The 16,529-nt window shown below is 44.1% G+C and overlaps 1 protein-coding gene across 1 annotated transcript; it reads right to left on the bottom strand.

Moving 5' to 3' along the window:
• Positions 1–1,010: 1,010 nt before the first annotated feature.
• On the bottom strand, positions 1,011–16,521 carry APOBR (apolipoprotein B receptor). The gene is made up of 8 exons (XM_083376892.1): positions 16,382–16,521; positions 12,131–12,320; positions 11,867–12,000; positions 11,675–11,729; positions 11,458–11,596; positions 1,566–3,187; positions 1,299–1,486; positions 1,011–1,199 (listed from the first exon to the last, which is right to left on the bottom strand). Exons 2-8 carry the CDS (start codon positions 12,173–12,175, stop codon positions 1,136–1,138), a joined length of 2,247 nt encoding a protein of 748 aa, XP_083233018.1. The 5' UTR covers positions 12,176–12,320; positions 16,382–16,521; the 3' UTR covers positions 1,011–1,135.
• Between the last annotated feature and the right edge of the window lie 8 nt (positions 16,522–16,529).

Raw genomic sequence — 16,529 nt, 5'->3', positions numbered from 1 at the left:
GGCCGCGAGAGTTGTCTTGGGAGTTTCCCGGTACTCCCATGTTATACCTTTGCTCCGCGAGCTGCATTGGCTACCAGTTGTCTTCCGGGTGAGGTTCAAGGTTTTGGTAATGGTTTTTAAGTCCTTACATGGCATGGGTCCGGAATACCTCGGGGACCACCTGCTGCCGGCGTCGACTCCCCTCCACCCTGTGCGTTCCCACAGAGAGGGCCTCCTCAGGGTGCCTCCGGTCAGAGAATGTCGGCTGGCGGCCCCCAGGGGGAGGGCCTTCTCTGTGGGCGCCCCGGCTTTATGTAACCAACTGCCGGTGGAGCTCTGGATGGCACCGGATCTCCGCTCCTTCCGGCGCGGGTTAAAGACCCATTTATTCGAACAAGCTGGCCTGGCCTGATGGGGGAACGTCTGGGTTTTTATGGGTTTTTATATTTAATTGTTTTAATTGGGCAATTTATTTAATCTTTTTTTAACTTTTGTATCTCTATTTACATGCCCTGTTCACCGCCCTGAGTCCTTCGGGAGAAGGGCGGTATAAAAATCCAATAAATACATACAAATACAAATACAAATAAATACTTGGCTAGGGGTCGTGTACCACCTGCCAGGTTCTAAAGTACCACCGGTGGTACACATACCACTGGTTGAAAAGCCCCGCTTTACAGCTCTCTCTAAGGGGTTTACAGAGTCAGCATATTGCCCTCAACAATCTGGGTCCTCATTTTACTGACATTAGAAGGATGAAAGGCTGAGTCAACCTTGAGCCGTTCAGAATCGAACTCCTGGAGTGAGCAGTGAATTAGTTTGCAGTACTGCATTCTAACCACTGCACCACCACGGCTCTATCTACTGTTCATAGAATGAAAGCTATGCTGGAGTTCCGCATTTCAGGTGAAGAGATAAAAGATATCAAATCTGCTGAGATATCCTAGCAATACTTCTCAGATTTTCTATTCATGTGGTAGACAATGTTTCCTCACTAACCATTTAATTTAGAATGGACATATAATTTACTAGCTTTTTAGAGAAAATAGAGATGGTCCCTCCATTGCTTTCAGAATTATTGGTTATGGTGCCTTGACCCAAGATAGAGCCAAAAACATGCAAGTTCATTACTTGATAAATCTCTTTGAATCTCAAGTCACATTGGCTTTGGCAGGCGCATCTGAAGTTCAGCCATCATATTGGGGTGCATAGGCCCAAATCTGGGAAAGCAAAATAAATGGGTAGATTAAGACAAAATTCAAGATGACAACACTAATATCTACTATTCAATTACTATTGGATGTGGTGGTGAGATTTACCCAGATAATCTTGGGTTTTGTCTCTTTGGTACTTCCAATAAAGATGAAGCATCTTCAACTATATTTGTCTCTTGTGTTGGAGCCTCTGGTGATGTCTTTGGTTTCTTCAAGCTGGGTGCTCGTCGAATGGAGCTCTTACGACGTAGCAGCACCCGTTCCTTCTGGGCACTGTTATCCAGTGTTGTGACCTGCAGAAGACAGATGGATATGATTACTTCAATCTTTTGACTACTTTCATGCTCCACTTTCCTTCATAATTATGCTTACATCATGTGAGGAAGTTCTGGGTCCAGGTAGGAGATCTTCATCAAGAGAGGTTGGATGCTCCAGGTTCTTGGTGATCTCTCCCAGTTGACTTGATTGACCAGCTGTAGTCTCAGCCTCTTCTAGTATTTCTTCACTAAGACCACAAGTATCTAGCAACTTCTCAGGCTGGTCTTCCTGGTTACTTCCCCAGCCTTCTTCTCTTGTTTGCTGTTCCCATTTTTCCCCTGTAGTGTGTATCTCATTTTTCACAGATTCCTTTGCTTCCTGCTCCAGATCTTCTTCTTCTGTCTTTCCTTTCTCAGGTAAATCTCCCTGCTTACAATTTCCCTCCTTTTCCAATCCTGATGCCTCTCTTTTCTGTTCTGTCATAACCTCAGTTTCCTTGGGCTCCCAGTGAAAGTATCTCTTCTTTTCTTCCCCTTCTAATGTCTTCTTCTGGCTTGCTCCCATCTCTGCCTTGTCCAACAGTGGTTGCTGAAGGTCTTCCTTCCTCGTTGCTATCTCTCTCATTATCTGGTGGCCTGTGTCCATCTCTATGTCTTCTCCCGGTTCCTCCCCAGATTCTAAATGCTGAGTCTTCATTACTGTAACATTTAGTGCATCATACTTAAGTTTATCTGTCCAAGTTATTCCCTCTGGTCCTTTTTCTTTTTCATCCAACTTTCTTTCCTTCCCCTCTTCGGTTTCTCCTATCCGTTCTTCCAAACTCCAGCTTCTCTCACCTTTCCCTTTCTCTTCTAGCATCGTTACCTGGTCTCCTTCACTTTCTTCTGTCACACTTGTTTTTACCTTTTTATTCCCATCCACTTTTGTATCTTCCTCCGGATCCTTCTCGACATTTAACCCCTGGTCTCCTGCCATCTTGGCCATCTCCTCCAATCTCTCTTGTTGAGTTCCCCTAGTCCATGTTGCCTCTTCTTGTTCTATCTGCTTTTCCTCTTTATCCTGTGACAGGTCTAGGAGCTTTTGTTGAATTCCCTCATTCCACAACGTTTTTTCCAACTCTTTTTCCTGTTCTTCTGTGATTTTTTCTGCTTCTTCATCCCACAGCTGACTTTTCCCAACCATTCTTTCCTCTTCAAGCACCTTATTCTCTGCCTGGTTTAGCACTGCTGAACTTATCTCTCCCTGCTCTTCTTCACCCACCTTTCCTTCTTCCTGGTTTTTCTCAACCTCTAATTGTTGATTACCCATAATCTCAACCCTCTCTTCCAAACTATCTTCAACAATTTCTCCAGGCCACTCTGTTGCTTCAGGCCCTCTTTTTTGTTCTACAAATGCTGCCCTTGCGTTTGGTGCTCCTTGCTTAATCCCCTCAGCTAATACAGTTCTGTCTTGTCCTGCTTCTTGACTCATCCCTGTCTTTTCTGCCTTTTCCATTTGCCCAAGTTCTCTTCTTTCTGCCAAAAGTTCATCTGGCTTCCAATACTGACTACAAACTGCATCTGCCAACTCTTCTATCGTGTCTTCTGGTGCAGCTTCCATCAAGGTAGATTCTTCAGATTTTCTTTGATAGAGTCTCCCAGTCATAGTTGGTGACTCCTCGTGTGTCTGTTGGATGCTGTCAGTCATAGGTGTTGTTGATTCTATTTGAGGGGTATCACTGAGGCCTATAGAAGACACTGTGGGGTAAAAATAAGAAAGAACATTTATCATTGAACTTGACTTCCTCCCCAAGACTGAGCATCCAAGAATTTAAAACAGCTTTCTGTGACTGGCACTCTGTTCCATTTACCCATATAGTAGTTCCAATATCCTGATTGAGTATGGCCAGTGAATGCTCTCCTAATGAAGCAGAGTATAGAATAAATGTTCCCTTCTCTCTGGGCATTTAAAAAGCAGGACAATTGTTTTATATTAGCCTTTTTCCAGCCCTTTGCAGCCAGCCTTTAACACAACTCATAGCTAGCATAATGAAAAGCTATGTTAGCTGGGAATTATTGGAGTCAAAAAGCTAACTCAAGAAGACCTGAAGCACATATGTCAGGACCCACCTCAATCCACATCTTAGGAAATAAGAACTCTTGGATGCAAGTTTAGTCCAAAAGGAAAATGTTTACTAGGAAGGAATTGATTGTGGGAATACAAGACGGAATCTGAGAAAAGTTACATTTCAATCCTATATAAACCATTCCCATCCCAGCCCCTCCCCTCATCCATTTGGTCAGGCTGTCGTCAGTTGCTAGGTGTCAGGTTCTTCCATGGGAAAGGGAACTCTCCTTGGTTTTATGGTTATTGCTTCCCCTTTTCCAGTTGTAAATGAAGACACAACCATATCTGTCTGTCCCCCTCCCTTCCCCCGTTAAAACATCCCCTGTTGTTTGAAAATCGCTTTAGTAACCATCCTCTCCCCCCCCCCCTCGGAGAGATGGCAGAATCCCCAGTAATAGCACGTTGTTCTACCTATACAATTATGAAATGTGATATAAATGGATTCTGACATTCGGCTCTCCTTTCAGAAAAAAGATGAGTCCATCTGTGGGGAAAGAAAACATATAACTGTTAGCCTGGTTTGTTTGGATATTCTGTATGAAACCTCTTAAGCAACTTAGGTGCTTTAACATGGAGTTTGTTAACCCACTCGTTTTCTGAGGAGGGGAGGTGTTTCCATGCCACTAAATATTGTATCGTTCCATGGTGTTTTCTGGAATCTAAGATTTCTTTCACTTCAAAATGTTGTTCTCCTTCCACCATGATGGGGGGTGGTGGTGGTGGGATTTTTTCTCGTAGTGGAGATTGTTGTTCTCTCTTTAATAGACTGCAGTGGAAGGTTGGGTGTATTCGTCTAAGATTTTTGGGTAGTTCTAATTCAACTGTTACTGGGTTTATGATTCTTTTAATTGGAAAGGGTCCAATATATTTTGGTCCTAGTTTTTTACAGGGTTGGAGTGATTTCAGGTATTTTGTGGATAAATATACCATCTCTCCTACCCTAAATGGTGTGGGATCGGTTCTTTTTTTGTCTGCCTGTGTCTTGTATGCTTTTCTGGCATCTTCCAACGCTTTCCTAACGATTGGCCATGTATTTTGTAATTGAGCAATCCATTCCTTCAGGTCAGGGATAACCGGTTCTTTTGGGGTTAGTTCTGGTATTGGGTTGAAACTCTGGCCTGTAGCTACTTGAAAAGGAGTGTAACCTGTGCTTGAGTGGACTGCATTATTATATGCTACTTCTGCAAAAGGCAGTAGGTCCGTCCAGTCGGACTGCTGAAAATTAATATAGCATCTCAGATATTGTTCAAGTATATTATTAAGTCTTTCAGAAGCTCCGTCTGTCTGAGGATGGTGACTAGATGACAGTCCTTGGGTGGTTCCTAAGAGGGATAAAAATTCTTTCCAAAATGCCGATGTAAATTGCACCCCTCTGTCAGATATGATGCGTTGTGGTACCCCGTGCAATCTGTAAATATGCTGTACAAAAAGTTTTGCTAATGCTTTTGCAGTCGGGATTTTTTGGCAAGGTATGAAGTGTACTTGCTTAGAGAACAGATCTGTGACAGTCCAGACTACGGTGTTTCCATTACTTTCAGGCAGTTCTACGATAAAATCCATGGCTATTTCTTTCCATGGGGCTGAGGGGTTTGCCACCGGTTGTAACAGACCTGGCGGTTTCCCTTGCAGTCTTTTGGCCATCGCGCAAATTTGACAGCTACCCACATAGCTTTCTATGTCCTTTTTCATAGATGGCCACCAAAATTGCCGTTTAGTTAAGTGTAAAGTTTTTACAAAACCAAAGTGTCCTGCTGATTTTGTATCATGGCACAGTTGCATGAAATTGATTCTCTGTGTGGCAGGTATATATAGCTTCTCCCCCACCCACGGTAGTCCATCTTTAATTGTGCACACATGTTTATTTTTCTGGAACCATTCATCACTTTCCAAAGATTTCCTGAATTCTATTCCAGTTTGGCTATCTACCTTCGGCTTCATTTTTTCTTGTGCCCTGGTGGTGACTGGTGCTGCCAGTTGTTGTTCCGGTACAAGTGGTTTAAAGTCAGTAACTCTTGTGCTGTTATATTGGGGCATGCGGGATAATGCATCTGCAAGGAAGTTCTTTCCCCCCGGTAAGTGTTTGAGAGTGAAATTGAATCGGTGAAAATGTTGGGACCAGCGGGCTTGCTTAGGAGTGAGCTTCCTGGGCGTTTTTAGTGCTTCCAAATTTTTGTGGTCTGTCCAGACCTGGAAAGGTATTTTATTTCCTTCTAAAAATTGGCGCCATGTTAGTAATGCCCACCTCAGCGAGAATGCCTCTTTTTCCCATATTGGCCAGCGTTGTTCTGTTTCTGTGAGTTTTCTGGATGTGTATGCGCATGGTTGCAATGTCCCCCCATCATTTTCTTGTAATAGTACGGCTCCTACCGCTACATCACTCGCATCTGCCTGTATTACAAAAGGTTTGTCGGGATCTGGGTGTTTTAGGACAGGTTCAGCAGAAAAAAGTCTCTTTAGCCTCTCAAATGCTGCTTGACATTCCATTGACCATTTCAGAGGCTGGCTGGGTTTCACGGGTGACCCCCCCTTCGTTTTCAACAAATTTGTGAGGGGCATGGCTATTTGGCCAAATGCGGGGATGAATTGGCGGTAGAAGTTTGCAAACCCCAGGAAACTTTGCAATTGCTTCCGTGTGCGGGGGGGTGCCCACTCTAGTACTGCTCTGACCTTCTCAGGGTCCATTTCGATGCCCTCTGGAGATATGCGATATCCCAGGTAGTCGATTTTTTCCTGATGGAATTCACACTTCGATAATTTAGCATATAAGTGGGCAGCTCGCAACTTCTTCAGGACTGCTCTGACTAGTTTGATATGTTCCTCTTTAGTTTCTGTGAAGATAAGGATGTCATCGAGGTAAACCAGGACCCCCTTATATAGGTGCTCTCTCAGCACGTCATTAATTAATTGCATAAAGACTGCGGGGGCCCCTTGCAGTCCGAATGGCAATACTTTGAATTGATAGCACCCCATTGGGCAGTTGAATGCAGTCTTCCATTCGTCTCCTTCCTTAATCCTAATTCGGTAGTATGCTTCCCTCAGGTCTAGTTTGGTAAAAATCTTTCCTTTCGATAGGTGGGATAACATATCCTTCATTAGGGGAAGGGGGTACAGATTACATTCACTAATTGTGTTCAAATTTCTATAGTCCACAACCAAACGAAAGGATCCATCCTTCTTCTCCCTGAACAGAACCGGGGCGGCCACTTTGGGTTTGGCAGGCTCAATAAATCCTCTTTCTAAGTTTTTCTTTATGAATCTCTCCATTTCTGCCATTTCCCTTGGGCTCATGGCATACATCCTGGGTTTTGGGAGTTTTGCCCCAGGTTTGAATTCTATGGTGCAGTCTGTGGGGCGGTGGGGGGGAAGCTCATCTGCTCTTTCCTCACTGAAAACCTCAGCCAGGTCCCTGTATTCCTCTGGTATCTCTGGTAATCCCTTCTCTTTCCCCACTGCTGCTGTCTCCTCCCTCTGGGTTGGGGGGGTGCTTTTGGAGTCTACGTTCTTCTGCCCCCCCTTTGGGAAGTTGAGTTCTGCTGTCCTCCAGTTTATCCCGGGGTTCCATTTCTTCAGCCATTCCAGTCCTAGGATCATTGGGCATTCCATGCCTGGGGCCACTATAAACGTTATGTCCTCCTCATGGGGCCCCAGTGATAGGTGGATTGGTAAAGTGGCTAGGGTGGCTGGTCCTCCCCCTGCTATTGTCCCATCTAATTGACTAAAAGAGATTGGATGTTTTAGCCTCCTCACTGGGATGCTCAATCTCTCCACCAGCGTTGGGCTGATAAGGCAGCGGATGCACCCAGAGTCTATCAGAGCTTTTATTTTGGCTGCTTCAGGCATAGGGGAAGCTAATATAGTCACTGTCTTAAGCATGGGTGGAAGGGGTCCACTTACCAATGGTTCTCCCTCTGAGCTGTCTTCCGAGTTGTCCACCGTCCCTGCGGTGCAGGCCGGAGTCCAGTCCCAGTTCCTGGCAGGAATTGTGGACTCTACAGCCTCTGTCCCCTTCATGGAAGATTCTTTTGTGTTGCCTTGGGGCTTCCCCGGCTTCTTGGAGGATGATGCCTCTGGTTTTCGGGGGGGGGCTTTTGAACGACATTCTGCAGCACGGTGGCCCTCTCTCCCGCAGTTGAAACAACTTGTTGATTTTTTGGCTGTGGCTGGTGGTTTTTCCCCCTCGCGTGTTTGCTCGGGTGGCAGGCGGCCCCATGGTTTTCCTCTGCGGTGTCTCTTCAGTAGGTCTATTTCCACTTCCTCCGCCAGGATGTACCAGTCGTCGAGGTGGGGTGGGTCTCCTCGAGGCAGGCAAGCATCATACAGGTCGTAGTTCAGACCGTCTTTGAAATGGCTAAGGAGGATGTCTTCTGGCCAGTTCAGCTTGCTGGCAATGGCTCGGAATTCTTGGGTATAATCAGCCACTGCTCGCCTGCCCTGCCTCACCGTTTTGATTCTCTCCCGGGCCTTACGGTCAGCCAAAGGATCCTCGAACCGTCGCCTCAAGGATGACATGAATCGGTTGAAGTCGTTGAGTTCTGGGGCGTTGGAGTCATGCAAGTTCACCACCCAGTCTGCAGCCATCCCGTCCAGGGCAGATTGCACAATTCGGATGCGTGTTTTGTCACTGGGGATGTCCCGTCCATACTCTTCCATGTAGCTGAGGACTTGGGTTAGGAAAAATCCCAGTCGTGATGGCTCCCCCTTGAATTTGACTTCCAGGGGCGGGAGTCTTTGGCTGGAGCGTTGTCTGCGCCGTGGCCGGTATCGCTCCTCATCCTGGTCCCCATCTGTGGTTCTGGGGGGGTGGGTGGGTACTGCTGAGGCAGCAATTCCTGTTCCATTGGATGGCCCCGGGGTTTCAGGTGTTGGATCCCCTCCGTTACCTTTCCAGTTGCGTCCCCAGGCGCTGCCTCGGTTGCGATTTTCAGCTCTCTCCTCCCTCAGTGAACTCAGGGTTGCTTTCATCAGATCAATGGCCTTTTCCAGGATCCGCTCCTCCTCGCTGGCGTGCAGGGAACTCTCCATCTCTTGCCTCCATTCCGGTTGGTGGTTACTACGCCTCAGGGTCTTTTCTCCCGAAGCCTTTTCCCACTCACTTTTCCTTCCAACGCCCATCGACCACCGGGGTTTTCGGTCGTACTGCTCCACCGCTTCTTCCCCGGGGGAATATGCTGCTTCAGTTTCCCATTGTCTCTGGGATTCCATTTGGGGGGAAGACTCCCCCTCCATGGGGCTTCCCTCCTCTCTTGCTTCGTCGCCAGACATTTGTATTTGTTGCAAAGTCCCCCGGTAAGGTTTTCCCTTCCAGGTTGACTCTTAAAGCAGATTCCGTCTACTGTCAGGACCCACCTCAATCCACATCTTAGGAAATAAGAACTCTTGGATGCAAGTTTAGTCCAAAAGGAAAATGTTTACTAGGAAGGAATTGATTGTGGGAATACAAGACGGAATCTGAGAAAAGTTACATTTCAATCCTATATAAACCATTCCCATCCCAGCCCCTCCCCTCATCCATTTGGTCAGGCTGTCGTCAGTTGCTAGGTGTCAGGTTCTTCCATGGGAAAGGGAACTCTCCTTGGTTTTATGGTTATTGCTTCCCCTTTTCCAGTTGTAAATGAAGACACAACCATATCTGTCTGTCCCCCTCCCTTCCCCCGTTAAAACATCCCCTGTTGTTTGAAAATCGCTTTAGTAACCATCCTCTCCCCCCCCCCCCCTCGGAGAGATGGCAGAATCCCCAGTAATAGCACGTTGTTCTACCTATACAATTATGAAATGTGATATAAATGGATTCTGACACATACCATAAAGAGCAACCAAGGATAGAAATCATCTCTATCATGTTTTTTCTGGCTGTATGTGAAAAAAAATATTTTATCTTTCTTTCCAGGGAAGCTAATACCTTCATTTTAAAAAAATATAAATAAATGCAAATGTGAAAAACAGCTAAGAGGGGGGAAAACTGACCTCATCCTTAAAAATCACAAGATAATCTGAAATTACAGAGGACCATTTAAAGTCAACATCTTTGTCAATACAATGACAGCACAATCATTGTCACATAAAGAGGCACACACATGCAGATACATTGACCAGTATAATTTTATATACACTGAACCTCACAGCTTGAAATCAATGACAGTGATGAAGAATTTGGACCTGGACCTGGAAACTCAGATTCAAGCCTGTACTTGGCCATGTGGCTCACTCAGATTTTTTTTAATCCTAACCTAATTCATCTCCCAGTTTTTGAGAGGGAGCCTTCATTTCTGGTGTCCTGAGCTCTGAAAAAAATATAAGTAAAGGTAAAGGTTCCCCCGCACATGCATGCTAGTTGTTTCCAACTCTAGGGGCCAGTGCTCATCTCCGTTTCAAACCGAAGACCCAGCGCTTGTCCGAGGACGTCTCCGTGGTCATGTGGCCGGCATGACTAGACACCAAAGGCGCACGGAACACTGTTACCTTCCCACCGGAGTGGTCCTTATTTTTCGACTTGCATTTTTATGTGCTTTCGAACTGCTAGGTTGGCAGAAGCTGGGACGAGTAACAGGCGCTCACTCTGTTAAGAGGCACTCGGGATTCAACCCGCCAAACTGCCGACTTTCTGATCGACAAGCTCAGCATCCTAACCCATTGAGCCTCCGCGTCCCTTGAAAAAAAATATAAATTAATCTAAATGTAATGCTAAATAAAGAGGAGATTCCCAGATCCTATAGTTATCTGTGAAGAAACACAGACAATCCTTTCCTCTTTAATGGATTATATATGAGAGTGCTCAGAAAATGATGGGAGAAAAACCACATGAGAAGCTGATTACAAGTGAGTATTATGAAATCGAGATCCTCCTCTCCTCTTGCATATTAAATTATGCGTGCTAAAATAGAATAACAAAGTACTCTGAAAGCACCTTTTTCAAGTCACAGGTATTTGCCAATAAACACAAAAAAATTCAGTTCATGTGCACAACTGGAAAACAAATTAACTTCCTATACACACACACACACACACACACACAAGGACAGGAAATAGGAGTAAACAGCTCTGTGGATTGTGTAAGCTGGTTTTACAATACACATTAGTAGGACAATCTTTCAAGTTCAAAACCCTTTTGAACACATTTGTAAACATTGAAGAAAAATTGTAGGAAAACGTTGGCCACTTCTGTTAATATTGTATATGTCTTTGCCCCTGTCCTCCTATAATTTAAAAATGTTAGAGATGTTTTACTTTCCCTATATTATCTTTTAGTTGTGTTAGTTTCTCAAATATTTTTAAATGTATTGTTTTCCAGTTTCTTTAAATGTAATTACTTCACTTTGTATCTTTCAGAAGTGTATGTTTTTGTCTGACATAGCTTTTTGAATGGAGAAAGACAGACGCCGGTTTAATTTAATGCTACCATCTATGCCAGGGGTGTCAAACTCAATTTCATTGAGGGCCGCATCAGCATTGCAGTTGCCCTCAGGGGCCCGGGTGGGTATGGCCCGGGTGGGTGGGTGTGGCCTACTGGGTGGGTGTGGCTAGAGTGCATATGGCCTACTGGGTGGGCATGGCCAACTCTACATCATTCGCATCAAGGGCGCCTATGGGGGCCTGGGCAGGAGTGGGACAGATCTGGGGGTCTCTGGCAGAAGGAGGGTCTCTGGGCCAGGGCCAAGGCAGTGGGGGCCATTCCCTCACTGTTTCCAGGATGGCTTCGCGGGCCACATGAAACCACTTCGCGGGCCGGATCCGGCCCCCAGGCCTTGTGTTTGACATGTCTGATCTATGCTGTTGTAAAGTCCATAGGAAAAGGATCATGAAAACCCACTAGCAAAAAAAAAACCACCAGTAGATTTCCTGCTGTGGGAATCCTCCATTCCTCACAATATAGCATCACCAACATTCCAGAAGTTTCAGTCACCTGAGAACTTTTGTTCAGATTCTTCTTGTCCCTCACATCTGTTGGGAAATTTGGAAGATCTGAGAAAAGACTCCATTGCCTGATCACCAATAACTGCAGTTTCTGGTGTTCCTTGGATCTCCTGAATGAGTGGGGTTATCTGAAAAGAAAGGAGTTTGTTGGAGGAAAGGTGGAGCACAGAAGGATTTTGCTCCACCTCCTCTCATCCAACACCTACCTCCGCTGTGAAAGGACCTTCAGTGACCTTCAGATGCTCCCTTGGAAAAACATCCCTGCAGAAGAAGGCAGGAGGGGAAGGAGAAGTAAATCTAACTGCAGAAGAGATAATTCTACTCCAACGGTCACTGCACCTCAGAGGTACCAGACAAACTCCAAGGAAAATAATTATTCCTCATCAGATTCTTGTTACCCAGAATACGTTGTCTCCACTTCAGATTCACGGTGGCTTCTTAGGTTCTTCATCTCCCTTCCACTTCTTGGCTCTTCTGCTCTTGGGTGAGTTTCATTTCCAAAAAGGTAAGTAGTGAAGGAGGAAACAAAATCCTGAAAACAGGGTGAAGAGAAAGAAACACTGAATAGGGACTGCTAGTAGAGGCAGCCAGTAAACCCCCTTAAGATAAACCAGAGGTTCTGGTTTCCACCCAAGCCTGAGAGATGATAGGGTGCCACTAACCAAAGCCTGATGCAGGGTCCCAAAGAGTGATCGAAGATACTCCATTATGCTGCTGGGGTAGCTGAAGAGAAGGTACACAGTGGCTTCCCCTTCTCCTCAGAGAGGGAAGTTAACGTCACTAAAGTATTTGACCACATCCTTCTCTTCCTTTGCCTTGTAATTTGCCATAGTTTGTTCTGGCTTTGCATAACTGTGAAAGAAATAAAAGCACACCATACCCTACAGAAACAAGAAGCATGTGAACTATCAAGCACTGTCAAAATCAAACTAGAGGAAGTATAATAATCTCCATAAATAATTTCCACAAAGTTGTTGCTATATTATTCCAATTAGTTACGCCTCCTTCAAAATCTCCCACAAATAGATGGTTGAAACAATTTTATTTCTTTCTTCCTTTTTTTCTTCCTCTGAAATTTAGCGACAACCTTCATTTATACTGGCTGGAGTAAACCTGGTGATAAACCTTTGGCTATCTTAATCCAGAGGAAGGACTAGTAGCAAATTATCAGTGATCAGAGTTAAACCTGATGATTAATTAATTGTTAGTTTTAATGACATATACGAAATGGGTTTGCTATGAAGTAGTCAAAGCTTATACAACTGTCTTTACTTTAGACTTTGAAAGAAAGAGAACATGTAGAACTAGAACTAAGGAGAAACTTCCTGACAGTTAGAACAATTAACCAGTGGAACAACCTGCCTCCAGAAACAGTGAATGCTCCAACACTGGAAGTTTTTAAGAAGAGACTGGACAGCCATTTGTCTGAAATGGTATAGGGTTTCCTGCCTGAGCAGGGGATTGGACTAGATGACCTCCAAGGTCCCTTCCAACATTATTATTATTATTATTATTATTAGTAGTAGTAGTAGTAGTAGTAGTAGTAGTAGTAGTATTGATACATACATATAGTAGTAGGAGAATGCAAAGAACATTTCCAGTCAGTGTTCTCAAGTATCAGGGTCTTGGAATAACAAAAATCTCCTTGTTCCCACTCTTGCAAAAAGAAAATTAAATAAATGGCTGAACAGAGTCAAAATATACACATTTTTATCTGTATGCATTTGGCAGTTGCGTGGTCCTGCTACACTTAAGAAATGGAATGGGACTCTTGCATTATAACATCACAATTTCGTCTCCCCCTGGCCTTGCCCCCACAGACAGTATTATCCCTGTAAACTTGTGAAAATAAAGCAACTGTGTTAGCCATTGTGTACCCTGTTCCTTTTCCCAGTAGCTCTGACTATCACTGCATCTTACTATGGCTATTAGTTTTATTGATTTATTTGTCAAATCTGTAAAACCACCCAATTCCATAACGGTGCTGGTAGCAATACCCTTTTAAATACAAAACATGATCATCACTACTGCCATCAACAACAAAAAGATTGACACCTCAGAGAGCAATAGATATATAATTTCCATTTCCCCATATTCCCCTAAAAGGGACTCGTCATACTGCTTAATCCAGAGCCAGAGAAGTGCCAGGTCTTCAAAGCTTGCTTTAACAAAATCAAGGTAGGGGCTGCTGCACAATTTTTGTGGGAGACATTCCAGACACCTTAACAGAGAAGACATGCTTCCTCAGTCCCACCAGGTATCCAATAAATTATGCCACTCTATCCAATTGTATAGGATTAGCAGATATCACAGATGGACTCTCAAATAACTCACCAGGAGTTTTATAGATGAGAAGCAGCATTTTCATTTGCATCTGGAAACTAATGGTGCAGGTCAAAAAGCAGAGAGATGCCTGGGCATAACATGAAATGCTCATAGCTGCTTGTGTTACTGCACTCTAAACAAGTTGCAACTTCCAAGTGATCTTCAAGGCCATGCCGACTGTTGTTGCAATAGTCCACACAAGAAGTGACTAAAGCATGAGTGACTGTCAGCATGGCCTCCCAGTCCAAGAATGGGAACAATTGGTTACAAAATGAATCTGTGCCATTCTAGCCATAGATGCCATCTGCTATTTGAGCAGGGTGGGCAGTCCACAATTCCCCAAATTACACACCAGGCCAATCCCAAGTGGGACAGGCAACTTTTTTATTTGGCGCTAAAACTGGAAAGTCCCCAGATCCAAATAATCCAAACATCCATAGGCATTCAGTCTTGCAAGGGTTGAGTTGTTCCTTCCCATTCATACCCCAACCACCTCTAGGCACTGGATCAAGACCTTGATAGATTGGGGATAGTGGTGGAAAAATTCTGAATATTGCATACAGAAGATACAAACTCCAGAATTTCTGATGTGTGGGTGGGGAGAGACAAATACAAGTTCCTGCCAACATACTGGATTTGCAGAACTGCAACGATTCATAATAAAATTCCAATGCAGTAGTGGTTTCTTGTAAATTAAGAGACAGAAGTAGATTGACTCGGTTCCTCAAGACAATGACATTATAAGATCAGATCCAGAGCTGGTCCCAAAAAGGTGTTGTATTATTGCGTTGAAATGTACACAATATTATTGAGAAAGAAGAAATGGTTTCAAAGTTGAGTAAGTCACAGGAAAAATTGCTGAACTTTTGTGGAATGCATTATTGTAAGTTCATTGACAATGGAGTGGATTTTTTCTGGCATAAGGGTGTTGTTTAATTGACCTCTGGAAAAGTACTAAGAGCAGTTAGTACACTGTAAGGCTGATCTCAGTTCAAAAACCACCAAGTAATACCAATTATATTGTGAAAAGAATGAAATACAGTACTATAGTTTTCAATTTATATAGCTTCCTACTTGCCATGTGACTCTGAGCAACTAAGATAGGGTGAAAAACATCAGAAATATGACAACAATTTATAAAAACACAGGGTAGAAGCATGCCTATATGAACAGCATGGGAATTTGAACACTCCTAATTAATTCCAGGATACTTAAAAATGTGTCTACTGACCAACTAGAAATGTTTAGAATACAGTTTCCATTTCAGTATTTGGAAAACTGGTAATCCTCTTTAACATAAGATGTTATTTTATTTATAAATACACAGCCATCGCTGTTTATTAATTATGCCATTCTTTCTGGATATTATAGCTCTTTTTTTTTAGTAAAACTGAAGTGGCTCTCAGTTTCATCTTAAACTGATGTGAGACCTTGTTCAAGACTTTTTCTTGAACAGGTTACTTCAACCTGGATTGGACCTTACGGACTGCAATTTTATCCTGTGTTTCTCCTAAAAGCATATGATGGATTATGTGCCATCAAATCATTTTTGGCTTCTAGCAAGCACATTGATTTTATCCGTGACAATCTGATCCTTCAAGTCTTTGACTGGGTCACCATTACCAACATAACTGAATCCATCCACCTTGCTGATTGTCCTGTTCTCTTTTCTTCCACTTTTCCCAGCATTAGAGCCTTTTCCAGAGAACTAGATCTTTGTTTGATGTGTCCAAAGCATGATAATTTGAACCTGATCATTTGTGCCACGAGTGAGAATTCTGAATTGATTTATTTGATCCTGCATGTGTTTTCTGGCTTCCTCAGGATTTCTCAGGCGTCTTCTCCAATTCCAAAAGTGTCAATATTCTTCCAATCCTACTACTTCAAAGACCAACTGTCACTTCCAGAGTGTCAGAGGGAATCTACCATGGCGACTTGCACGATTCTGATCTAAATTTCCCAAATCGCCCAGTAAGTTTCAGGCTGAGTGGAACTTAACTCAGAGCTTCCATAATATAATGTACTATATATACTCACTATAAGGGACACGGTGGCTCAGTGGGTTAGGACGCTGAGCTTGTCGATCAAAAGATCGGCAGTTTGGCAGGTCAAATCCCGAGTGCCGCGTAACAGAGTGAGCGCCTGTTACTCGTCCCAGCTTCTGCCAACCTAGCAGTTTGAAAGCACGTAAAAATGCAAGTAGAAAAATAGGGACCACTATGGTGGGAAGGTAACAGCTTCCGTGCGCCTTTGGCGTCTAGTCATGCTGGCCACATGACCACAGAGATGTCCTCGGACAAACGCTGGCTCTTTGGCTTTGAAACGAAGATGAGCACCCGCCCCTAGAGTTGGAAACGACTAGCATGCATGTGCGGGGGGGGGGGGGGGAAGCTTTACCTTTTATATACTCACTACATCAGGGAGAAGCTACTGTTTCAGTGTGCTTTAGGCGCTGAGGCTTTACAGCAGTTCCATGATAATGATTTGTATTGCAAATCAGGTTTGCATACTTTTACGCCTTTCCCCCACCCTTCCTTCACCACTTTGAAAGACAACCCCTTCCCCCAACAACTATAGTGAAAACCTACATTGAGAAACTCACATCCTTTCCCCCGTCACACATCTTTTCGGGTGCATAAGCAGGCCCGCAAGCATGTAAGGCTCGGTCGGGCGACTTGTTTACAAGCATCAACATCTGCAGGAATTCCTGGATAGCACACACACACACACACACAC

This window comes from Vipera ursinii (genome assembly GCF_947247035.1).
Source record: "Vipera ursinii genome assembly, chromosome: Z".
In the NCBI taxonomy this organism is placed as follows: Eukaryota; Metazoa; Chordata; class Lepidosauria; order Squamata; family Viperidae; genus Vipera; species Vipera ursinii.
Note: the sequence above shows the minus strand (reverse complement) of the source record. Positions and strands in the feature narration are given on the sequence as shown.

Bases quoted from the DNA above. Each gene is read 5' to 3' on its own strand.
- APOBR (XM_083376892.1), bottom strand. From the start codon at position 12,175: ATGGAGTATCTTCGATCACTCTTTGGGACCCTGCATCAGGCTTTG. The intron at 11,730-11,866 runs GTAACAAGAATC...CTTCTTCTGCAG, and splicing joins GTGGAGACAACGTATTCTGG to GGATGTTTTTCCAAGGGAGC. The intron at 3,188-11,457 runs GTGACTGAAACT...TTTACCCCACAG, and splicing joins ATCTGAACAAAAGTTCTCAG to TGTCTTCTATAGGCCTCAGT.